Source organism: Panthera leo, chromosome B1 (assembly GCF_018350215.1).
Source record: "Panthera leo isolate Ple1 chromosome B1, P.leo_Ple1_pat1.1, whole genome shotgun sequence".
Lineage (NCBI taxonomy): Eukaryota > Metazoa > Chordata > Mammalia > Carnivora > Felidae > Panthera > Panthera leo.
Window position 1 is genome coordinate 51,873,379 of NC_056682.1, and position 26,047 is coordinate 51,899,425.

General features: G+C 44.8%; 1 protein-coding gene and 1 long non-coding RNA gene across 4 annotated transcripts in view; one reads left to right on the forward strand and one right to left on the reverse strand.

The window, feature by feature from the left end:
- LOC122217677 overlaps positions 1-8,467 on the forward strand; it is a 56,100-nt gene extending 47,633 nt beyond the window's left edge. Inside the window, exons 4-5 of one of the 3 annotated variants that reach the window (XR_006201624.1) lie at positions 2,246-4,204; positions 7,987-8,467. This is a non-coding gene — a long non-coding RNA (uncharacterized LOC122217677). Of the gene's footprint in view, positions 1-2,245; positions 5,451-7,986 lie in introns of those variants that run through there. The other 2 variants (XR_006201625.1, XR_006201623.1) reach the window with 2 other exon arrangements.
- Positions 8,468-23,369: 14,902 nt separating this feature from the next.
- The window catches only part of LOC122218373 (XK-related protein 6), a 51,325-nt gene continuing 48,647 nt past the window's right edge, over positions 23,370-26,047 (reverse strand). Inside the window, exon 4 of the mRNA XM_042936672.1 lies at positions 23,370-24,334. Within this exon, the coding sequence (XP_042792606.1) occupies positions 23,370-24,334 (965 nt within the window). The remainder of the gene's footprint in view (positions 24,335-26,047) is intronic.

A 26,047-nucleotide genomic window follows, 5' to 3' on the forward strand; every position in this document is an offset into this window, starting at 1 on the left:
GTATGCCATCTTGAATGGAAGGAGGACAGGGTGAAGAGAAGGGACCTGGAGAGGACACTTGGCTGGTTGAAGCAGCAGCTGGGAGAGCCGAGCAATGAAATGCCCAACTGAGGAAGGGGCAGATCAGGCAAGTGCAGTTCGCCAATGGAGACCTAAGGGGGTCCACCCAGAAAGCCAAGTAGTAACTTGGGTTTGTTGACAGTGCCTAGAAGACCCTGGAGACCCTAAAGAGAATGTGAGAGAAGCAAGGCCCAGAGACATTAATGGGGCTAAAAGTGGAATTGAATCAAACTCCCTTGGATTGTTTAATAGTTATTTTTACTGTGGACGTGATCTGCTTTTGGTAGGATTTGCTCTGCTCCCAGAAATATCTGGGAACAGTTGCAGAACAGGTCAGCCTCAGGCAGGAGAGGAGACAGAGGGGTCCCAGAGGAATGGTTGGTGAACTGGGGATAATGGAAGGATGGGCAAGGAACTGATAAGCAGCCACCTGGGAGAGATTTGTCAAATGAGCATATTGTACCTTCAAGTCAGCCTATGCTAGGCAGGGCCAGGCGCTGTTCTCTGGAAGCCAGAGTGTGAACAATACTCTCCCATGTGTTTGTGCATCATCTCCCCTGCTGGACCATCTTTCTTCTTTGTCTTCCCAATGTCTACCCCAGGGCCTAGCCAATAGAGGGCATCATCAAGGTTGAACTGCATTTTTAGAAAATGGAGTAAGAGAATGGATTGGGAAAGAAGAGAAAGTGTCCAGTGTCATAAGGGTTTTGAAGACCCCATATTCCCCCTCAAGGCAATAGCTGGGTGTATTTTTGCCTGCCTAGATGCATCTCAAGTGAATACTCACATTTGAATTTTGAACATAAAACATACTTAGAGGAAATAATACAGTAGCAGGGCCCAATGGGAAAGGAACTGAACACAATTCATCTGAATATATGTCAAAACTGAGGTCTCAGCAAAGCTGGGCAACTGCTTCCATCCTGACTGGGCTGGAAGATCAGTGGGGTGGGGGGGGGGGGGCAGGGTGTGCAATCTGTCTTGAGTACTTAATTCCAGAAGGCAAAGACAAAGTGAACTTGCAGCTATCACTCTCAAGTGATTCCCAGTCTTACCTTACAGGAGATCCTGGGCAAGGCAAGGCCATGGGCACTTCCAAACATCCCAAAGCTCACTAATCCAGAGTCTAGATCTCTGTCCCCTCAGAGACCCAAAGCAAAAGGAATCGGTCAGGATTGTAAGACGCATCATTCAAGTCATTATAAGGTGGAGACTATCTGACTACCAGGCATTCAACAGTGAATGAAGGCAAGGAGAATTTTTTCCTTGGAGACCCTTGAGAAGAAGTTTGATATTTTTTTGTCTGTGTCTGTGAGGAGGAGCAAAAATTAGGTGATGTCTGATGTCTTCAAACCCTGAGATTCCATTGTTTCTTTGTGCTCTGAAGAAGCTCCAGCTTTGCTCAAGGACTGAGGGATTTTTCTTTGTGTATAATTGCTGGGACTATGGCAGGATTAGGATAGGGTGTGTGCACGTGTGTGTGCATGCATGTGTGTGCACACACATGCAGGTATGCTCAGAGGTTGTCCAGTAGGCATTAAGCTGACATAATTGTAAGCAAACATGTAAAGCATGAGGCTGCCTCAGAGAAACAATAAGTAGGGTGCATTACTCCCTTCCCCTGACTCTCTCTAATCTGCCCTTTCCTGCCCATTTCCTGTCGTCCCTTGTGCTCTTCCTCTCTCATTTAGATAGTTTTTGTCCCCTTTGTCAGTGCACATGACAGTGACAATCACTTTCTTAAGCCTAATATTTTGATGTTGGTCATTTCATTCCCTGGCTTAGGAATTCACAGTGTCTTTCAACGACTTCTCATCCCAAATGACTTTCACCAAATGCAATAACCTGTCTCATTATTTTATTACTTTTCTGGTTTGGATTGATCATAGAGATCACCAGGCTCACCGTTGTGTTTTAGATATGGGGAAACTGAAACTTACAGAAGGCAAGCTACTAGGCAAGGAATGATGGGTACAAGAGCAGAATGCAGGTTCCCAGGCTGCCCCCACCACCAGTGCCCTTCCCCTGGCCTAACACAGGCAGCTTCTTGCCATGCCTGGCCTAGAATGGCTCTCACTCTCTGCCATGTCATAGGCATTGTGTTCAGAAACCTACTCCGAATTTACCCTGTGAGGCTTACATTTCTGAATCTGCCCTAACTCCAACCGTTCAACTCTTTTTACAGATCCTTGGAGAAATAACCCACTTATCTGGAAATCTCCTCACCTTTTAAGACCACACACAAAAGTAACAACAACAAAACCTATAGAAAGAAGACACAGAAGTTCTCAGGCCAACCAGGAAAGACATCTCAAAGTGTTTATAGGGAGGCTCCCATTCCATGGAAGTCTCCAAGAACTCATACTGTACAGGTCATGCTCAGGGTGACCTGTGGGAAACAGGCATCATTTTTCCTGGGGATACCTTATTGCATAAATGGTCACTAAATTTGTAAGTGCCCTAAAACCTCCCACACTCTCTTAGCCTCTCTGGCCATCTGCAAGAAAACAAAAATGCCAAGACTGCCTTCATCCCAGCTGGTCCTTGATGGGTGCTCTGAGCTACCTGACCTTTATGAGCTGTTGGGAAAGGACATGAGTGGAGCCTGGATCTTGAAGAAAAGTGGGACCAAATGTCCAAGCCCGTACCCCCTGCCCCCAGCTGTACCCCTACTGACCACGAAACTCTGTGCAATCATGGAGGTTCTCTGAGCCTCAGTTTCCCCATTTGTAAAATGGGGCAGAGTTTCTCGCCTTGTGATATTCTTGCAAAGACTTAGCTGAGATCACTGTATGAAGGCATCTGGGACAGAGCCTATACATCACTGGCACTCAGTCAATGTTAGCCGAGTCTCAGTTCTCCTGTCCTCCACAAAGGGCTCTGCTCCATCATGGCTGATGTCACCTGCCACAGGCTACATTGGACTTACTCTGACACCCCTACATTTCTGGGACTCCAGTAATCCTAAATACTTTTTTCCTCTAAAGAAACTGCCCTGTTCCCCATGAGAGGAAACACAACATCTCTAAAGGGACTTTTTCTTCAGAATCAGCCAGCCTGAGAGAGCTTGGGGCTATACCTGATTTTTCTGGCCCTGGCATCTGGGACTCTATACCTGTCTCCTGCAGGGTCTCAGGTACCAATCAATGGCAAGAACCCAGCTAACAAAGGGTCAGCCGACATACCACAACAGGACCCTTCCACTCTGATGGGGAAGGTTTTAGTCAACAAAGGTTCTGTCTGTGCTGCTGCTGAATTGTCAGGCTTCATGATAGACACATTCCCTGGGTCTAGATTTATGGTTGCAACTCAATAATGCCAGCTTTGCAGCTGTGGCCTCAGAGGTGGCCCACCCCTTCCCAGAAAGGCAGGTTGTCATAACCCCAAAATAGGTACTGGACACTCTGCTTCGGCCCTGGTGAAGGAGCAAGGGATCTAGAACACTTCCACCCTCTATCCCCTCTTCATTTTGCCCTGAGCTCTGACCCTAATGGAAGACCTGCAGCCTCTGGGTCCCTGAAGCCATGTCAGGGCCTGAGCACCAGTGGGCCGGCCAGAGAAGAGTGGGCTCATGGGGCCGGACCTTGGCAACCTCTGAGAAGCCCCTACCAGCTCCCCAGCCACTTTTTGGGAAGGGCCAGGAGTTGGAAAATCACATGGTGTTCTGGAAGTGATTCCCTTGATATTTTCTGAGCTGTAAAGACAAGTCGGCTTCTGGGAAAGACTCCTGGGTCTGTAGGCCTAAAGTTCTCCAGAATGCTACCTTTTCAGGAGCAGAAAGAATGAGTGATACATTCCTGGGATGGATCGTAGCAGGTATGACCTATGGAACAGGACAAAAGCAAATGAACAGCACTTCATTAAGATCCCCTGAGTAGCTAAGAGTATGTGTAGGGTGGGGGAGGAGTCGAGGAATGAGGCCAACAGAGAAAATGCATTCGTGTCAAAGGACCGACTTCCTTTTTCAATCCAAAGGAATTCCATCTAAGCTCCCACCAGCCAGAGAACGGAAGCGTGTTGTGCTGGAGCAGTTTAGGCAGTGTCGGAATTAATCTTTTAAAAACTGTCTCGGATGGCTCGGCCACCTTGTGCGAGATTCGTAAACCGTGTGCAAAACTCAGACTTGTGCAGGCAACCAGAGAAGGTAAGAACCTGTCTTCTGCACGCAGGGCTTCCCCTGCCTGATTTGTGCTTTGTCTAACCCCAGGATCTCTCTTCTTCCCAGCGGCTCTTTTGAAAGCCTGGTGAAGGCAGGCGAGGCCAAATTGGCTACAGGGTAGAACCTGCTATTCTCCCTCTTGGTGAGCTGCTGAGCATCTATTTCAAATACCTCTAAAGGATGGACAGCCTGAGGGCTGAGTTCCCGAATGCTTTTGATGCTGGGCTCTTGAAGATTCTCTCTATGTCTGACTTTCAGAATGAAAGCAGATGCAGTAACCCCACCCAGGCACATTGCAGTCACTGGCTGGCAAGGGAGGAGGGGTATTAGCAAAAAGTAGTGCAAAGGTAGGGAGGTGGGATTTGGCACTAGGTAGAGCACGTAGAGTCGGTGGGAAGGAGGCATTGGCATAAAGCGAAGGTAGAAAATATTCACCCTCTGGGGATAGGTTACTCCGTATAGATGACCACAAATAAGGAACAGAAACACCTGGGTCAAATCCTTCCCAGAGTATGCCAGCTCCCTGCCAGGGTCTGTATTCAGGACCAAGGTGTAGGTGCTGATTTAGCTGAAGGTCCCTGTCATTCCCCCAGCCCCCAATCCCAGAGGTCACATGCTCATTGTCCCACTTAAGCCAAATTTTTTTCTTGCCTTAAGCCAACACATCCCCAAAACATATCCTATAAAAGTAGATTTCATAAAGAATATAAATATTTTGAATCAAGAAGAGGATGAAAACAAGTTATAAACATGTAACTGAAACATAAAAATACACATCAGTTCACTTACAGAACCAAACAGGGTTACATCGAATCATTTAAAATGAAAGCAAAGGAAAACTCTTCTCGGGAGCTCTTAAATTTAGGAAAAGAATCACTGTAGCATGCTCACCTTGAACCAGGGATTGGATATTGTGGTTCTTGTACAAAGGAAAATCTGGGAGGGAGATGGAGGTCCGAGGTGAAGGAGGGAGGAAGATTGCATAGTTGTGAAACAGTGGCTTCTCATCAAGGTGAACAAGTGCGTCCTCTGATAAAATAGCATTTGATTTTTTTTTCTGTTCATTTCTGTTCACGGTATTTTCTCTGTCCACCAAACATGTCATACACTGACACATATATACAGTACACACACACATGCGAGCGCTAAACACCTGAATTACACAGCCATACTTGAAAACGCCCCCTCCCCACTCGTTCTGCGCAAAGTTCCTATTTGCTTTTGCTACATCCTGACCCGTTTCTTGTCAAAACTCCTGTTTCGGATTGTTTCTTTAGCAAAAGGGATTGGGAGGGGGTGGGGGGGCGGGGAGGGGGGCCTTCCAGGAAAGCACCGGAAATGGTTCTATTCTCTCACTGAATTTCTGTGGCAATGCCTCGCATTTTGGTTAGGGGCTCACTAGTTTTTAAGAGATAGGAAACAACTGCCTCTTTTTTTTTTTTAAGCTTTCTTGAGGTAAACATTATTTGCTAACACCTTAGGCAGGAGACACGTTTTATAGTGCTGTTGAGAAACTTTGCAAAAAGGAGGAAACACCACCAAAGTGTAACATCGATGCTTAAGAACATTTAGAAAGCAAGTCCCCGTTTTAACTCATTTCCCCTTCCTCTCATTCGGCCAACTCCTTCTAGTAACATATAGAGCAGAACAAAGCTGATTAATTGTCTATATCATACTGGGCATCCCTTATCCCAACCCACGGTAAACCTCTCTTGCTCACATACTAAAAATTGTGAGTCAACTGAAAAATTAAAATAGAGATGAACACACTTTACATTTTTTCATCCTTTCTATCTGCCTCAAGCATATATATATATATATATATATATATATATATATATATATATACACATATATATGATAGTTTACATTAATACAGGAAATAGCAGAGGTTTTTAGTTACATTTTATACAGAATCGCTGCATCTTATCCTTATTTTCTATGCTCTCTCTCTTTTTGGATAAACAATTGGCTATAACAATCTATAGTAAGGCTTCACAGAAAGAATTCTGCATGTTTTGTTTTTCTCTAAGAACCAAGGTTTGTAAAATGAGGTTTGATTCTAGCACCTTATGCAGTATTAGTGATGTTGTTCCCTTGGGAGAAATTAGCAGTACCCAACACCTCAGGTGAATCTCTATCGGTTATGCAGTTCTCAAAGGCATTGCCAAAGGGAGGACGCTCGACACGGCGGAGATGCAGAAGCAAGTGGGGACAAAACAAAACCCCAGGATTAAAGTCTTAGCATCGTACAAATAAAACCTTAAAAACCGTGTCAAGTTGCTGTCTCCAAATTAATAATGACTTAGTGTTTCAGGGCCACCAATGAATCCCTTTAGGTTATCCTTCCCCATGAGGTAAGGAAATATACTATGATGTCCATTTTAAATGGGGAGACTGAGTCTGGGAGACCATACACAGGTCACAGAGGAAACTGTCTGGGTAAGAAACAGGGTGGGGGGATGCCCAGCCTCTCGCCTCTTACTACCAGACTGTACCTTGTCACCTCTAATTGGTGACTTGAGATTTTGGAAAAGCAGCTTATTGGCCACTGATGAGGAAGCAAAACAAACAAACAGTTTTTGTTTTTGTTTTTTTTTAAATATCAGCACCAAAGGAAGTTCAAAAGAAGCTGCTCTTTGCTCCCTTATCAAACATCCCATATTATGGAGACAGCAACTTTCACAAGAAGGGAAAAGAAAATTAGTCACAGGAGTAGCCCATCTCTTTTGTGGGTGCCCTTCCCCAAAGTCAAACGCTCCACAGCGCTTAGTTTCAGTTGAGTAGCATCGATTTTTGCAGAGGAATGATCAACTCCCACCAAAGCTGCATCAGAACCTCAATTATATAATTATATAACTATAGTGATATCTCTATCTCTATATCTATTTATATATGTATACATTAAAGTCTTTTACTGCACTGGCACGGGATACCAAGGTAACGTACTGGCATTGCTGTTTGCTGCAAGTGGCCGCCTTGAATGGAGTTACACGAGAGAGAAGCACCACGAGAAAAGGCACCACAAGGTTTCAAGAAGTTAAATTGTTTGTTGTCACCGCCCTGATCTCGCCATGGTGGGGAAACAGAAAAGTCTTTCATCTTTAGCAAGGGCCCTGGAACGACCGATTCAAAGATTATCCCAATCCACATACATCCAACTCAACTCAACAGGGAGAGAGGGAAGAAAAGAGCCGGATGTGGTTGGTTTTACTATTTCTTTTTGGCTACTAGAAAAAGGAAAGCATTTTCATTTTTAAAAAGAAAAGGCAGTGGGGGTGGGGGAGGGTGGGGACTCAGACACTGGAAACCAAGCCATCCTAAAAAAGGGAGAATAAGAACAAAAGTCTTGTGCTAAGGAAAGTCCTACATGGAAAATCTGTCTTTCTAATATGATTCCTTGGTGGCAATGCATTAGGGGAAAAAAGAGAGAGAGAGAGAGAGAATGATGGAATTACATCCATAGGCACCATTAGCCACAAATAGCACCGGGTCTAGATTGATGAGGACACATAGATGTCCACATCTGTCCACAAAGCTGAGAACCAGGAGTGTTGGCTTAGAATCAACATTACTTCATCCTTATAGTCTGGCCAAGAAAATAGGAGGTCGTTGGTCATTCGGAGCACCAAGAATCATGTGTGCCACTGATGAACCAGAAAAAAAGAGGGGGCAGTCAAGGACTGCAGAGTGGATGTTAAATGGCATTTTTATTTTTATTAGGTACTTGCCAGCCTTGAAATATCCCCTCCTATTTCTCATTCTAGGTGGGGGAATACACTCCACACGGGAACAGAGAACCTATAATTTTTGCAGAAAGTCTCAATGGGTGAGTGGTACAGAGTTCTCCTCACCAGCCATTTTCCTTCCTTTGCTCCTGGTCTGTGTCCAAAAAAGGGAAGTCAGCCAGCCATGCTGGTGTGATCTACAAGGCTCCTAGGACTTGCTGTCTAAGCCCATGGTGACCGGATGGGGAGGCCTGAGATCAGGATCGAAATGGCTTACTGCAGGGACCCCTCTTCCCAAACTCTGGTGAATGCTCCCACTGAACACAGAAGGCTGGTTGGGGGCAGGGGTGGTGGTGGTGGTTCTGATACATCTCTGTGGCATCCTTATTTAAATTGAATTATAGCTTTTCTTTCTGGTTTCTCGAGCTAGGGGGTTTAGCTTAAGTTATTTATTTACTTATTTTGAATTGTGATGCTTATCTATACTGAAAATAATACTCCCATTTCAGCACAAAGAAAAATAAATCATTCCTACCACCTTCTAGCAATCTAACTAATTTTTCCAAACCTACTTTTGGGGTGTGGACAACAGGGGCAAACAAAAGACTTCTGCCAGAGGAGTCCCCCATTTGCAAAGGATCTCTTCTAGAACCTTCCTGGGACAGAGGAAAATCACCAGGTTACACCACCTGCCTTGGCCCCTTCCCCCACGTCTCCTTTTTTGCTGTTTCCAATCATGTTTGCCATAACAGACCTGGGTGTTTGGGGTCTCTGCCCATGATTTTAGGAGAATGCTCTTGGTCCATTTATTTCTAACAAGGGTTCCCAGAACTTCCTCCTAGACAGGACATGTATCACTGGCCTCCAAGCCCCTGCCTCTCCATTGACCTAAGGTGACTGGTGTCCTGGCCACAGTCCCAGCAAACACAGTAGGTGGAGTCTAGATGAGAAAGTGCAATTCTGAGCTGCTAGGACAGGGAAGGTGGACCCTCACAGCCTTCCTCTTTAGCTCCTCCTGCTGCTGCTGGCCAGCAGAGATGGCAGAAAGAAGGGAAATCCAAATCTGTCATTATAACCTGTGGAAGGCACAACCTGTTGCTGACCAGGCAACCAGAAGCATTGGTTTGTGGCCCTAGAGAAGGGAAATATTGACAGGCTTAGCTCAGAGCTGCCTCTTCCAAAGGTCTTCCCTATTTTCAAAGTCAAGCACTCCCTCCACTGGACCCCTACAGCATTTACTTTGTGCCTCTATGTTTTTATCATATTCTGCCTTCCACTACACTAGAGTTCTTTGAGTTTCTAGCCGAGTCATAGTGGTCAGAGTGTGTTAGAGCTGAAAGAAACATTTTGGAAACAAATTGATGACTAGAGAGCCTACATAATTGATCCAAGGTTACACAGTGTTGGGCCAGAGCTCAGATTTAGTAGTTTCTGACGGGGAGTCTTCATACTGTTCTGTTAGGACAATGGAGATGTCGTTCTTAGCATCTGTACCTTCCAAATTTTCATTCAATATTTTTCCTCCCTTATTGCATCACCCATGGGTAAGGACTGTGTTTTGCATGTATTAGGTTTCAGTTAAATGAAATTAAATCACATTTTTTAGAATAAGAGCTTTTTTTTCCCTATCCAAGGGGTACATTAATTACGTAGCACATGTCAGCAGTCAAATGCTGATGGGCTCTCACTGATCTGTAACACAGATCTCTTTGCATAAGCCATACTGTGTAGGTCAAGTGTGATGAAGGGCAAGAGTCCCTCCTAGGTCTCCACCCACTTTCTTTGGCTAAGCCACTTTCAAATAGTCCTTTCTCTGGAAAGAAGGGACTAGAAATAGGCTCATTTTTATTCCCTTAGGTTGAAACTTTGGTCAACAGCAGGTGGCCATAAACCTATATGTTTGGGAAGCTCAGCTGGTAGACCTAATCCTTAACCTACAGTTCACTCTAAATTATTTTTAACACCACCAAAGAGTCAAGGAAGACATAGTCTAGGCTTTGGAAGCTATATTCCACTCACACAGCTGCTGCTCAGAACAGAAGAAAAGGGAAAAGGAAAAATTTGCAGCCAGATACAAGGGTGAGTCTCATGTGGGTGAGAGAAAACTCCCCATCTTGTTGAAATGGACAGAGAGGGACTAGGGTACACAGCATCAGCCTGGAATTGACAAGTTCCAGAACTTTCTTGTTATGGATGCATCCCAGATCATTTGCTCAGTGGGGGGAAATAACTGGAATGTCAGAATTAATGGTGTTTACAACTCTGCTTCCTTTAAATCCTCCAATATTCATACAAACCAGTTTTTCAGACATGGCTAATGCTCAGAGTAAATAGAAGCAATGAAAGAATATTTTGTTAGCCTTTTAGGAAAAATGGCAAATTGTATGCACTCAAGCTGTTGAATTACCTGAGAATTTGAATAGTTCTGCTCCATAGTCAGTTAGCAGTATCACCATCTTTATTGGGTTAAAATCGGAGGAATGACTAGTAGAAAAATATCCAAGAAAGACTAAACAAATGTGAAAACATCCTGAAAAATAATCATCATTTTGAGAAGAGAGATTCGATTGCAGCCTTCTGACCACTGAAGGCTGTGTCACCTAACCAGGCAGGCGGGTTGAGAGAGCCAGTGACCAGGTGAGCACAGGAGCAGACCCAAAACATTACTGCAGGGTGAAGTCAGTGAGGCCAGAGCCACGATTCTGTGGTCTGTTCTCAGGCAGACACAGACTTAGAAAATGCTGCAAAGTCTGCCCAGCTGCAGGGAGAAAACTGTATTTGCTTTGAACGGCAAACCCACAGACATCAAGACATGACAGAGACTTGAGGGCATTCTGTTTCTCTTTCTTTCTCTCTTTTCCCTTTCTCTTTTTGCCCTCTCCACTTCACTTCCTTCCTTCCTTCCTTCCTTCCTTCCTTCCCTGCTTGTATATTTTCCTCTGTAACAAATCTGTAATTTTTTTAAGTAAAGGAAAAGAGTCACATAGGAAGGCAGGGTTGCACCATTAGCCCCTCCGGAATTCTGTCTCATCTTCCTATTTCCTACCTCCAAATTTCTCTCCTTGTTGGAGCCCATTTTCAGTAACACCAATAGAAAAGTAGGTTTCTTGGAAACATGTCTTGTCACAAAAAAGTCCGTGTAGGAATAAAGATAATGGAACTGTTATACACTGAAGAATGACTTGGGGATAAGAGGACATCGATAGGGAAGGATGTCACATATGCTCCTGGAATGGCATTTTGCCCAGCTGGCTGTATGCCGTACCACCAGATGTGCATCTGTGACATGTTATGGGAAGGGACCCCAAAAGCTGTTCCTATGGGTGGGCTTGAAAAGATTTCTAGGGGTTTTGTCCAGACCCTGTGGTTTTCTCCTACTTAACACAAGGCCTTCTGGATAGCAGCGGCTGTCTTACCTGCACCTGTCCAGATTCCAAACATTCTTAGAATATGTCTCACATCACTGCAGGTGGCTTCTCTCGCCCTTCCAGTCAAAGGAGGGACCTCAGCATGGGATGCGAGTCAGGAAAGAAGGCCTGTAACTCAAAGTACTGTATTGCATTAGTACCTTTCCCCTCTAGGTAACCTCAAATGCTCTTTTCCCTTCACCCAGCATAAGCAAATATCCTGGCACCTTGGGTCATGTGGATTCTGTCACAAGGGCAGGAGGGAATTTGAGTGGCTTTTTCACAACGAGTGTACCTATGTCTTCCCTCTGACAGACTCCAGGCGTGTTGTGGCCATCCAGGCCTACAAAGTGATTGCTCCAAAATGTCTCCCCTCTATTAAAGTCACCACAAGGGGATGTCACACTCCCCAAGTCTCCAGCAGGGAGGAGGCTGCTTCACTAGGCTATCTTCCCATCATCTGAAGACATGGCTACTGTAGGGCCAGACCCATCAGGTTTGGGTTTCATGGGCCAGAAATCTGGCAGCCTAAGGACATCTAATGCTGACCAGGGTCCAGGCAGTAACTTCCACCTTGCTTCTTTTGGTATGCTTCCCTCTCTTCACCTGCTCTGGGGAGGGCTGTGCCAATGGGTCAGAGTTATTTGGTGTGATCTGAACTCCAAAATGTGGGGAGCTATCAAGAAAGCTACTGCCTGGAGTCTATAGGTTGCTCTGTGGACCTGCTGAGAATTCTGGGAGCAACTGGAGAGTCTCAAAAGCCCAGCACAACCCCTGTTGGCCTCCTGTACTGGGTGGAGGAGAAGAAGGTGCATCTCAGCCCAGGGGGGTCTTCATGGCCCCACACCCTGGAGAAAGAAAAACCCATCTAGGCTAGGTCTATTTCAAGTCCGGCAAGAGCCCTGAACATCAAGATACTCTGCTTCATCAACTTTTTAAGTCCTTTTAAGGAAAAGATACATATATATCTATACACACACATATGTATGTGTGTGTGTATAGTATACCTATATAGACATATATGTGCCCAATATTGGCATGTTTATGTATCTAGCAGTGATCAGTAAGCTTAGAATGCAGTTATGTGATCATGTACTTCAACTGGGCTCCTTTTAGTTATGCACAATTTGCAGTAATCTCAGAATCTCAGATCACTTCATAATTTATGTGATTTCCAGTGTACTCTCTCTCTCTGTCTCTGGCATTTCATAATCACTATAATTTCAAGCAAATAAAAATAAAGCCTTCAAAAATAAGGAGGTACCATAGGTTAGCCTCCATGTTGAAACTGGAGGGGACCCTACCACAGTGTGACCCATCACATTGCACAGGGCTTTTTGCTACGTTGATGTGCTAAATGCCCTAGATAGCCCAGGGGCTGTGAAAAGTGTATGTTCACTTGGAGGCCAATATTAGTCTCATAAGTTATCAGTGGGTGTCCCCAAATGCTGAAGGAACAGTCACCCTTTCCTGCCATTCTTTCATAAGTCTCCCTCAGAACCCTTTTAAAGAGCCACACCTTTTAAAGGCATATATATGTATGTAAATGAAGAAAGAAATGTAGCCTGTCCTTGACCTCAAGCAGGCTGGGCCAGTTGAGAAGCTGGGGCCATGGCTCAGATGAGGGGAGAATGACATATTTGGTGGAAGCATGCAGCAGCAGTGGGGTCAAGGAGAGGGAAAAGGCTAAAGGGGTTGAGTTTGGACAAACAGCCAACCTGAAGCAGTACGCATATGAGAACCTGCCTTAGGGAAGGAAGGCCTTTTGGAATGAACACCAGAGGTGGGAGCTGTCTTGGACACAGTCTGGAGAAGGGCAGAGAAGCGGCTGAGAAGCACTGCGTGATGTGGGGCCAGGCAGTACCAAAGCTGAAGACATCCCTTCCTTGGGTCCTGGGTTGGAAGGAAAAGGGCTCCGTACTACCTTGGGTTCCTATGCAAACTCACATAGGGCCTCCCAAGTCCTGTGTCCAAGGTGGAGAGAACCACTGTGGACCATAGAGTCCCACATCTTTTCAAACCAAATAACCTTCCCTTTCTCCTTGTCCCTTCTGCCCTTTGAAAGGAAAAGAAAGTAATCCTTTTCTTTCCCTAAAGACGGGCATCATATAATCATTTTCAAAATAACAAATGATTTCACTCTGGTCCTAAAACCCAGAGGAAGCCCCCACTGAGCTCTGAGGATGTTCTTTCTGTGGCACGGAGATTTCTGGGGGATGGGGAGACAGCCCTAGTAATACTGACAGAACATTCCCAAAACTAAGCTCTGGCGCACTTCCAGGAAGCTTCACCTTGGGGCTGGAGTTCCAACCTGTTTAGTTCAATAGGTGTTTGACTTTTCGTAGAAACTAGATAACTTTGGGCACAGCACTCAACAAGTCATTTGAGATGTGCTATATTTTAGAATATTTAAGAATCCAGACTTGATTCCTTGAGTGTGTTTGGGAAGGGAAGAACTTTGCACATGGATAAACAGATGAGAAATTTTAGAAGACTTTTGATAGCTAAGCAACTGAAAACTCCTCCCCCAACCACCATGGGAAAAAAAAAGTTTTTTAAAGACAAGTCACATGTTTTGATTTGTTTTCTAGTAAAGACCCTTGTCTTTGGAAGCCAAGACTTCCCAGCAAACAACAGTATACCAGACTCTCCAAGGACACAAACCAACCAAAACATATCCAGCTATTGTTCCAGCACAGCATAAGCAAACTGTTCTCTGGGTCTGGAGAGAGAAGATGAAGGCTATGGGAATACTGAGGCTGAGCAGGAGAAATGATTGAAATAATAGAGCCGTATCTGCTGGTCACAGGATGCGCTCACTGAGATTTGCCTTCATTTTCCCCCAAAGGGAGGAAATCAACCAATATTAGTTTGCTTCTCAGAATAGCATTCTCTGATGGAAGCCAAAAGGTTTAAAGCCCTTCCTTCTTGCCCAAATATTTGGGAAGGAAAGAAGAGTAGCCTTTCTGGGTGGAAAGACAGAGAACATCTTTCTTGACCCACATAGAGATAACTCTGTTATTCTGTCCTCTTGTAATCATTTAAAAATATCTATTAATCAAAAAAGAGGAGAGGAGCTAGATCACCTTCCCCTTCAATTGAAGGAGCTCAATTGAAGTTTAAAAGGATTTTAAATAGGAAGCAAACTTGATAACCATAATACTTTTATCCTCAAAGTGCTTTACCAAGACATTAATTACCTTATCCTCACAACACCCCTGTGAGGTAAGTAAGCAATACTCTTCCCATTTTACAGAAAGAGAAATTGGCCCCAAGAGTGCCTTGACCTAGGTCCACAGAAGGATAGAGTCCTGGATATTTTACTTCTAGTGACATGATCTGTTCATGAGAACGTGCCTTTCTTTTCTTGAGATGCTTTCTCTGACCCTTCCATAAAACAATAATGCTTAAATATGTCACTCAGTAAAATCGATTTCCTCTGTTTGAATAGAATATGCTTTGCTATTTCTGCCCCCAGAGTGTGTAGGAAGTAACAATTAGACTGTTGCAAATATTTTCTTTCCACATACTTCCGGAAGCCTTCCTCTTCTTTATCACTCTTCCTACCCAACTACTGAGTCATTTTGTTCTCTGTGGTTCCACGTGTCCATCTTCAAAGTCCTCATTCATAAATGCTATACAGTTCATTTGCCATCCATCCCAGTCAAAAGAGGAATGCCGATGAGAACAGGGAATCAATCGGAGGTCTCATTTATTCCTTCCTTCAGGTAACCATCAGAAATACCTTGTGGAAACAAATAATCCCAGCAGAATTTGGCCTATCCACAGAATGGTCAGATACAAAATCAAACAGAAGTCATTACTGAATTCCAAACTATGGTCTGGTCCCTTGTGCTATCAAAACAATAATATTAGTCTTGGAGAACAGAGTCAGAGCAGGTGGGAAAGGAGTTCTTGTCGGGGATCCACAGCCAAAGAGCAGGAGGATTTGCAGCAACAACTAGAACCTGCTTGGGTGAACTATCTGTTCCTTTGGGATAGTCTCAGAAGGTGCATTTTTTTATATAGAATTTTTATATTGAAATATGCCTGAACTCCAAGGGCCAGAGCCAGGTTGACTGATTGAGAACAGGTGAAACTTCTAGAATTCTCCTCTCCAAGAAGGTTCCAAGAGCCAATAGAAAATCAATGTTGCAGCTGGTCCTCCTGAAGTGCTAGTGTTATTCTCCACTGCTCCCACCTGCCCTCACTCTAGTTGAGTCCTAAGAACATGGAGGTTCTTAGCATGGGTCTATTTTCTTGTTCAAAGGGTATCTTGGTAGTTGAATTGATAACAGTCAAACCATAGTAAAGAGAAAAAAAAGAAAAAAGGAAAGAAAAAGAAACTCAACTAAATTTTCCAATTCAAATGTTGAGGAAAAAAATACCCTGATTTGGATAAAAATCAATAGTGATATTCCCCAGCCCCTGTTTGTCTCTGAATCTTTGCCTGCAGGCTGCACTCAAAGCACACCAGGGAATGATTAAAACCCACCATTGGGACACACATTTTGGCTGATGGATGTTTTTTAAAAAACAAAGTTTGTTACTTTACTCTGCAGAGAGGCAAAGACAAGGTGAGTCCATTTGATGAGGTGAGCCTCAAGGTTGAAAAAGATTGTGAGAAAGAACAAAAGTGAGGGATATTTCCCAAAGAGCTTTCACCCACCTTAAAAACCATCCAAATACTCCCCATGCACCTATTCTCTTGTCTTCCCAAAGCTCAATGAATATCAGTGTTCAAATTGATCCCTCCATATATTCTCTGATACTTTAGGAAAAATTAACATCAGGACATTTGGTTTAGAACTACAAGTGGCTGGCTTGAGCTAGGTGACCCCTGGTCACCTGACCAGAGTACCATTGTGCTGGGTTCACAGTGCTGTGAAGTGTCTAAGAACTATACGTGTGTGAGACTTCTCCCTATCCAGCAGTACTGCTCATCCTGTGGGCTTCCAGGTTCTACTTCCTAAGTAACGAGGTCACCACTATTCCTTATATGATGCCTTCGCTACAGGCAATAATGACTGAATCCTCACAGCATCCCTGAGCAGGAGAGAAAGAAGAGGTTGGCTTTCTCTCTCTCCACTTTACAGATGGAGAAACCAAGGCACCGAGAGGTGAAGTGAGTTATCCATGATCACAGTGGGGACCCTGAATCAGCCTGTGATATTTCCTGATCTTTCTGGGTCTAAAGAAAAGCTTCTAGGAGGCCTACAGCTGAAACAAATCTCCTAAACCCACTCTAGCCTGAGGATCCCAGAGCCATGTTGGGGATAGAGAAACAGACCAAAGGAGTTCATCGAATTGGTGACCAGTTGTCTATATTCACCATGACATACGGCCAAAGGCTGCTTCTAGAGAGATGTTCACTGGGTTACCAATTGGCACTATACCCAAAGGAAATTATTTTTATTGTCCTCCTTGGTAGACTTGTCCTCCTTAAGGATGGACTTTAGGAGTAGTCCTTCCTGGATGAGCATGGGTGCGCTGACTGACTTCAGTTTGTGTTGTGGGGTCTTGTGATTCATGTTAAGGATTGGCAGGGGCAGGCGTCTCCTATCTGGGCTTGCATATTGTTCTGCATGGGATGGGGCAGGCCAGGGCATATGCCCTTTAGGTCCTGCCTGCTCATTTCCAATTTGGTCTATTCTTAGCCCTTGACACAAGGTGTTGGCCATGTGCAGGGGGAACTCCTACGGTTGTCCGTCTGCTGCCCTCAGGAGCTGCCATTAATAGCACTCCCAACCTTTGGCTCCAGTACATACCAGCCATGTCCTGCCAGTCACTGCAAGGAAAGGTAGAGGGAGTGAGAAGGCACAGCTTCTTTCCAGGAGGTGGAGAAGAAGCAGATGGTGCCCGAGAGAGTCAAGTAAGGCAGACAGAACCAGGCAGGCAAAGAAATAAAGCTGCAGGCAGATCAAGGCAGTGCCCTTGTCTTTTGATATTTGGCCAATAGCACAAGATGCGGTGTTTTAAGCAAGAAACAGAATCTTTAAAATAGCTAAAGATGGATGAGAAAGAGGCTTGTGTTGTCATTGCAGGAATGAATCTTTTTCCCCAGTGAGGGGCTTCAGAAAAAAATCTCTGAGAGGGCAGAGTTGCCTCTTTACAAGTTTTGCAATTGGGACAGACACACATTGATTTAAGATGCTCTGGGGGCAGCCCTCATACAAACTTATGGTTTTATAGCCTGTGATAGGTCAACCACTGCAATTTCCATGTCCAGGAGGTTGACCTGCAGATGAGAACGGAATGTTACCTATAACTGTGGCCAGTTTTAGATGAAGGGATAATGCTACAGACTTTAACCTTGAAGAACTTCCCATTTTATTCACCTCATTGACACCTGGACTTTAATAAGAGAAGCTGATGTTGACTTAAATTCACAAGTATCATAGGATACTTGTGTGTGCTTCATAAGGAGGGCTGCCTGACAGAATCTAGTAATCAATAAATGTTTGAGAATGAAATGAACAGAACTGCTACCTGTAAGGCTGATCCAGCCACTGGGATGAGTCTGTCTACGCATCTGTGTCCTTCTCTTTCATCATGCAGGATCTTTCCCAGGACTCCTGTGAGCTCTTCAAGACTTTCCTGGCAGTTTTCTAAGTATACACTAGGAACATCACTTGGAATCTAAGTGAAATTAATTGCAATGAGCTCTCTTTGCATTCTCCAAATTTATATGCCCCCCCCCCACCAAATCTGGCAGTGTTATTTTAACATTTTTTGGTTTAGCAAAGAAATAACAGATTTTAGCTTTTTGATAAGACAATCAAATGAGTGTGCACAAGGAATGCACCCACATCCAGGCCACCACCTGAAGGTGCTGTCATCACACACAAGAGGGCTGAAATGGCTCACTTTGAATAATGAGGCACTTTCCTTGGAAAAGAAAATGCCATCTTGTATACTAAGCAAATGTTAGGTGGCCCTGTTCACCCCACTGGAGAAGCTGGGAGCCAGAAGGTGTGGATACTGTAGGTAGAATATACCCCAGGCCCATTCTCCTTTGGGATCTGACATCCTTTTCTCTAGACCAAAGGCTCTAAGCCTGCATGCTACTGTCCTTTCCTTGCATCTGTTCCCAGGTAATGGAGAAAATTTTGCTACAGTCTAGGGGCATCAGGGCTTGGGGCTTATTATAGATCCCTCCATCCCCAGGAGCAGAGTAGACAAGGAAAGGGGAGGTATGCTCTATCAGGCACATAAACACAGGGAAAGAAGTTTCTGTGTATACAGAGGAGCGGGACCATGTCCATTAAGAGGTCCTCCAAACAAGATCAGCATCAGAAACCTCTGCTTCTGCCACTATGACTGTGTGGGAGGGGGTAAAAGTAGAGGGAGACTTGAGAAAATGATCTCATTTGGTGTTTTTTAAAAACCTGTACATTTTTCTAGGAATAAGGCTCCAATTGGGTGGCATAGGGTCTGTTGCCTATGGCATGAGATGCCACAAGGCCAATAGAATCATCCTCATGACCATGGTCCAGACAGGTATATTTGTACTCTTTTAAGCCATTCTTAGACTCAGAGGGGCCATGGCTATGAAGGTGATGGTAAGTTAGTCCACCAGGGCCATAGAGTATTTATTGACTGAATTTGTGCCTGGGGAGGTAGAGTGAGGGGGATCTGGCAGGAGTGGGGAAGCCCCTGGGGCCATAAGGAAGTGTCCTCCTCGACTGGAAAGGGACATGTTGGCAGCATGTGCCATTAAGAGAGATGGTGCCTGTTCCCCATAGCACCCCTGCCCAACTTGTTCAGAACAAGGTGAACCTTTTGGAAACAGAGTGGAGAGGTGTGTTTGAGACAGGAGAAACTTTGGGGGGTGAGTGAGGCCAGTGGGGGCTCATCTGATAAATTAAACCCTCTTAGCTCCCCTCCTCATGGTCTAAAGAGACATGACATTCCTACTTGGGATGTCACAGGTTTGTGGCAATGAGCTCAGGGACATCACCTCAATATTATCTGAGGAGAACGAGGTTTCTTTTCATTCCGAGGCCCAGAGAAAAGGCACACTCCCTGAGCAAGGGAGAAACAGAACTTGCAGAAAGGATGCTAACAAAATCAGCCAGATTTTAGAGATAGTACATATTTCTGAGAATGAAGAGCCAAAGTTCTATGGGGGGTTGTGGGCAGATTTGATGGGGGGAGTGGCAGTAAGTAAAGAAAGGAGATTACCTTCCTATTTTATTCTACAGCTGCTTGTACAGTGTGCTCATCTCCCACCAGAACTAAATATAGAGAGTTAATTAGTCTTCATCAAGCACTCTGCTGGGGGGCAGCTGGGGCAGCATAGCCAGGCGCTCAGGCAAATGGCAGACTAAAAGCAGGTTCCCAGTGTGGGATGAGGCCACCACTGCTCACTGAGTGATTCTGCCACAGAGCAGCCTGAAGGGTCTGGGTTTTCAGAACCAATGTCTTCCGGGTAAGGAGACAGACCTCCCAGGGGTGGCTCTGAGCAGGGGAATGTGTGCATTCCGCCAGCCACCAGCAGCCCCAGAAGCAACTGGAGGTGGGGAGAAGACCCAAGGGGACCTGCTGGTTGGGACTAGTGGCCAGAGGGTGTCCAGGGGATTGGAAAACTTAAGGACCTGCTATTGGCTGATGGTACTGAGAAGGCAAATGAAAACTCTCCTCTGTTCATTCTCTTCATGTGTCCCTGCCCCTCTCCCATGTTTTCTACTTCTTTCCAGACTTTTCTTCCTTCTTCTGTCCCTATGCCAAGACAGATTTCCCTGCTACTCATAATGCATATTTTCATTTTCATCATTAGGAAAGTAACCGGCATGATGGAGAGGTGGGGAGTAACATTTCACGGGATAAGTGTGCTCTCCTGCCTGAGTCTTGTGGAGCCCAGTCCAATAGAGATGGAAAGAAAGGATTTCTGAAATGCCCCGTGGTCTTCTCATTTGCTCCCAGTGGCTAAGACCCCAGAGGGCCCTCCCTGAGTTGGAAGTTGTCACCCCAACTTTTGGCGCTCCAGGTCCACAAATGTTGGTAATTTTCTCATTTGCATGTAAACATAAATACACACACACACACACACACACACACACACACGCAAACACACTCATGTGCGCACATGCTAAATGTGGAGTAGTAGAATACAGGTGGCAAATTAAAGCCTGTGACTGTATCAAAACGAAACAGAAAGAGAAAGGACAGGCAAACAAGCCAAAGTGGCAGAGGTCCCAAAGGGATGCACGGGGGACAATGTCTAGGATTGCTCCAGTGATGGACGTCTATAGGGCTCTAGGCACACACGGCCCCAGAGCCGAGGCAGACAAGAGTTAGGACTATAGCAAGCCAGGATGGGATGGCCCCTCTCAAATGGCCTCACCTCTTCCGGCCTCAGCAGAGTAAGCAGCAGATAAACCCTCGGCAGGGAAGCAGAATAAAAAGGAAAGCACCGCTGACCAGATTGGAATTCCCAATTAACTACTGAGTGGCCCATGGGCCTGTCCCTTGGATGGGCGGAGACAGTCCCGCATAGCTGGTCTTTGCCAAGGCCTGGGTGTGCTCTGTGCATCATGCTTCCTAGACGGATGGGCACGAGGGCCACAGGCTCTCTGCACCTCTCCTCCCTTCCTCCTTTCTGCCAGGAAGGACCTGAGGAGACAACCGAGTCAGGGAGAGGGACAGGACAGCGCTGCTAAGTTTAGTAATAATAAAGGAAATCAAAGGGACCTGAACAAAAAAAGGAGCATCCAGTTTACAACTGAAAGAAAATTTAAAACTTGTTCTTTTTTTTTTCTTTTTTCTTTTTTTTTAAAACAGCTTTAGATAAATAATAAAGGGGGTGGAAAGGAGAAGCCTCTTTGAATAATAATTAAAAAAAAACCCACAAACATAAAAAAATTCCTCAGGTTTTGAACTTCTTTTGAGAATAGTTCAATGTGAGGTCTTGCACCCTAAACAGTTATATCTGGAATTAAAAAAAAAAAAAAATTGCAGCTCCACACAACAAAGACAAACAGTATTTACCGAAAAATATTGTGTGTGTATATACACATATACATATATATATGTGTATATACACACACATACACAGAGTTTTATATATATATATATATATATATATATATATATATATATATATATCTTTTTTGTGGAGATTTTTTTTCTTTTTGTGATTTTTTTTCTTTTCCTTTTTTTTTTTTTTTTTTTTTTTTTTTTGTGCCCAAGTAGAGATACAATGGGATTGAAAAGATGCCCTAGAACAGAATATTCCTTACAGGAGCAATACTTTTTGAAAAATAACATTTAAAAATGGTTGAACATACTTGCAACACCTCCAGAAATTCAACTTGGTACAACATGAAAATAAATAATTGAATCACATCTTCACCCAAATGACGTGCCTCTAAGACCCAGAGTATTGCTGCTGGTATGAGTCTCGCCATCCAGACAGGGGCTGATATTCAAGCACCATTCCCTTGTCCCTGCTCCCACTCCCCAGCACCCTTATACTCCACCTCAGCCATACCCAGAGTCTGTCTTTTATCAGTTTTCTACATTTCTGGCAAGACTTTGCAGCAGACACATACACACACATAGATGTGTGCTATGGGCACACACACGCACATGCACACACACACACACACACACACACTCACTACACACACAAAATTTCCCACTCAACCCAGATGCACCAAGTGAGCTGAATGACTTTCAGCCAACCACAATGGTGAAAGACAGAAGCACCAAACAGTCTTTGAAATGGGTCAGTTATTACAATTTGACTTTTTTTTTTATATTCTAATTTTCCTCTTTTGTTAATATTTTTAAAAAGCACAAATGAAAAATGAAGAATTCTTTCCAGATCAATTTAAGGCTTCCCACCAAATGGAAACAGAAGAGGCCTTACACAATATCACATGTGATAAATGTATACCTTTCACGGCCTTAAAATGACAGAACAAATCATTTTTTGCCGGTCACTGATTAAGTATTGTGCCTTTAAATTGATGTCATTCTTTTTGCTACTATGCTGAGTTTTATTATTACTGATGTTCTTTGATTACAGAAATGGAAATCTCCTTTAATTTGCTTTAGAATTTCCTGTTCTTACAGAATTATTGGGGTGGCTTTTTGTTTTGTTCTGTGTTGCTTTACACCAGGAAACAAATGTGATTCTCAGTGGGTGAATGCTAAAATGGCACATAGTCAACCTTCAAGTAGCTTCTCCAGCCATTTGAGTTTCAAACAGCCAGACTTTGGCTCCTAGAAGGCGCTGATTAATTAGGGGCAAGGACAGGAGACTGGGAGAGAAACCAAAAAGAAGGAGGGGTTTTTATGCCTTTGCTTTTGGTAAATTTGTTTTGTTCAATACAAATAATCAGATAGGAAGAATGATTGCTTTGTGATTTTTTGTTGGTTGGTTTTTGTTTTGTTTCTAGATTTGTTTCATTTGATTGTTTAATTTTCCCTCTCCTGGTGCAAAAATCACCAGAGAGTTTTGCATGAGAAAACGTGACAGTACTTAATGAAACTCAGCACCTAAGGGCATAAGGCAGTTGAAGGTTTTTTTGTTTGTTTGTTTGTTTGTTTGTGTTTGTTTGTTTTGTTTTGTTTTGTTTTGTTCTTTCAATCAGCACCAATCCCGTAAATGATCTACACTTGGTGTAAGGTATAAAACTTTGTTTTTCTTTTGGAGTGGAGACAACTCCTCCTTCTCCACCCTATGAACCATAGTGTGGGATTTTTCAATACTGTTTCTTATGTGTAAAAAACAAAAGAAAAGTTTTCTTTTTGTTTTTACTTACAAAACATAGAGAATATCTTTGTATACATACAGCGACTGGAAAGAAAGCTTATCTGAAGGGGTTGTGACTTATTTTCTTTTTTGTTTTTTGTAGCATTGGTGGTGGTGGTGATGGTGGTGGTGGTGGTGGTGGTGGTGGTGGTGGTGGTTCTGTGTGTTGGGGAAAGGGAGGGTTATATTTCTTGTAAGCGGTGTTTACCACAACCCAAACTTAAGTTCCCTTCTCAACTTGGGTCAAGATGCTCTTAGAGTGAAGACTCATACTGTAGCAACTCATAAAGGAGCGGTCCGTCTCGATACCGAATGCCTACTGCGGTGGGGGTGACATACTGCAGAATGTTAATAGTCCTTCTCAACCTCCTGTCTACAAAATGAGCATCCCAAGCTGGGTATCTCTTTCTTGGCATGTCAATCTTAATGAGGGGCCCTTCTGGGTGGTAAGGACGCCCCGACGGGGTCAAGGGCCCCATGGGTCTCACTTGGAAAACGGGCAAGCAAGTGTCAGCCGTGAGATCCTCCTGTTGTTCCGTTACGGCTCTGGTAGGCGTGACCTGGGTCCCCCGGTACCCAGGGGTCTGAGGCGCCATGGGCTCAACATCGGGGGGCAGAGGGATGCCCCAGAGCAGCTCGGCACAACAGGAGCTGGCCAAAATCTTAACTCGCGGCCCCATGGGATGCAGCACACCATAATATAAGAGCATCAATGCGATCCCAGCCACAAAGCTAATAAAGACACAACACAGTGCTGGCACCGCATAGGAGTCAGTGGTCTCCGGGTTTCTGTAAAAATACCAAAGGAACGTCAAGGCAGCATTCTCGGTCAACACTATCGTATAATATGCAAACATTCGATATCGAGTCCGCCCTTCCTTGACGTTAAACCAGCAGAAAATGTACACGATCCCTACCACCATGTTGAAGAGGATCTCCTCCCACTTGGACATACAGAAGTCTGTTCCGCCATGGATGATCCAGAAGGCCATGGCGCACCAGTGAACCACCACGAAGATCCCGAAGTAGAGCTGGAATATGGAAGCAAAGAGGGCAAAAGAGATAACTCTGGATGAGATGGTGAAGAGGCGCCAGAAGAGGTGGATGAGGGCCCCTCTGTAGCTCATACTCTTCTTGTCGTCCCTGGAGTCCCGCAGCAGCTTGTGATAGGAGGCTAGCACCCAAGCCAGGGACATCAGGGAAGTCACAGAGGAGACACCTGCCAGAAAGACACAAACCCACACAGTCAAAACCTTGGACATCCCACATGGGGCACAGTGGGGCTGTTGGCCAAGGAGATGCCCACACACACCGAAGTCTAAAGGAGGAGGGAGAAAGAAACACATAATCAGGAACGGGCCACAGAGGCTATAGATGTTCCCTAAACTGACAACTTTTGAGATCAACTTTTAGTTTTAAGGCCCCAGTCCAGAATTTCTGGGGACTCACAACTCAAGAGTGAAGGCTGAGGCTGATGTGCCTTGCCCGGGAAGCCAAGAACTGGAGCCACCGTGGCAGTTCCTTGCATCTGCTGTGGGTCGGGTGGCACGTGTTCTGTCTGAAGGGATCACGAGCTTGTGGGGGATCCTTGTTGCACACTGACATGTGGCCAGGGTTGGTGTCCCTGTCACCAGCAGCCTGTGCTCTTAGAGGAGCCGTAGAAGGGATCACTGATGGTGAAGACTGACAGCTTGCTCATTGCCCCAAGTTGCACAACTATTCTCCTCTGGGAAGACACTGGCATCTCTCCCACCTTTTCATCAGCTCACCCAATGCATCTTAACTGAAGCTTTGCATTTAGCTTCTCCATCCGCTGCCTAAGGCCACCTTGACCAAGAGCCCTGGGATCTTCTGTCTGGGTGGCTGCCTTTCTCATTCACTCCTTTCTCTCTCATTCTCACTCAGTCCTTGCTGCTTTCCCCACTGCAGCATGGCTCCAAGTTCTCCGAAGCCTTGACTTGGAGGCCCATGCTTCTCTGGTATCTGTCCTAACTTAGGAGTGTTGCTCATGCTTTGGAAATGCCTTTTCCACTCAGCACCGCTGTTCATCATTCCCCTGCATTTCAGTGATACTTCAATCATTATGGAGCAATTTTATTAATAATGCTACCTATTTGGTATGTGTAACTGAATCAAACTGAACACAACAAATAGTTACTGGAGTCTCTGACCCACGCACAAGCAACCAGCTATTAGTCAGGTATTACCATGTGATCTCCTCTCAGGCGAGACTCCCCATCACCCCTAGTCTCTCACATGTGTTCTCCACTCCGACCATCTGGAGCCTCCATTTTTCCTTTCTCCTCAGATTTCAGAACTAAATGCAATTAAATTTGGTTGAGGTCTTGAATACTGTCTCATCAAGTGACTCATTAAACTGCCCCAGCCCTGTAGTCTTTGAATTGTCTTTCCCTGGGCCCTGCTCACCGCCCCACTCCCCTCCAAGCCCCAGTGAAGAGTCAAAGTCATTTTACACCCTCCCTGCATCCACCTTCCTCACCCACCTCACGGAGCTTCCTTCCAACCTGAGAGACGCTCAGGTTCACAGCTTGCAGAACAATATAGTGCGATAACAAAAACCATTATGTTGGCGTGAACCTAGAAAAAACCCCCAGACTGTCAACTGTTGCAAGGAGTATGTGTTGCTTTCATAATAATAGCAACCAAGATTGAAAGCAAACAGGGGAGAAACCATAGCAATTTTGAAAGCCAATCTTGAAAACACCTAACAGTTTCCTCTCACCTTTCTGGAAAGTTCTGAACATGATACTCTGTGTGTCTTGCTCTGCCCTTTGTATGCATAGGGCATTCCCACCGGCATCTGCTAAGACCATGTGTGCTCCACAGCCACGTCACAGTGGTCATGCTAACGTTTTAGAGCCTCCTGTGTTTATGTTGTCTGGTGCACTAGGCAGGGAGGAGAATGGGTGCT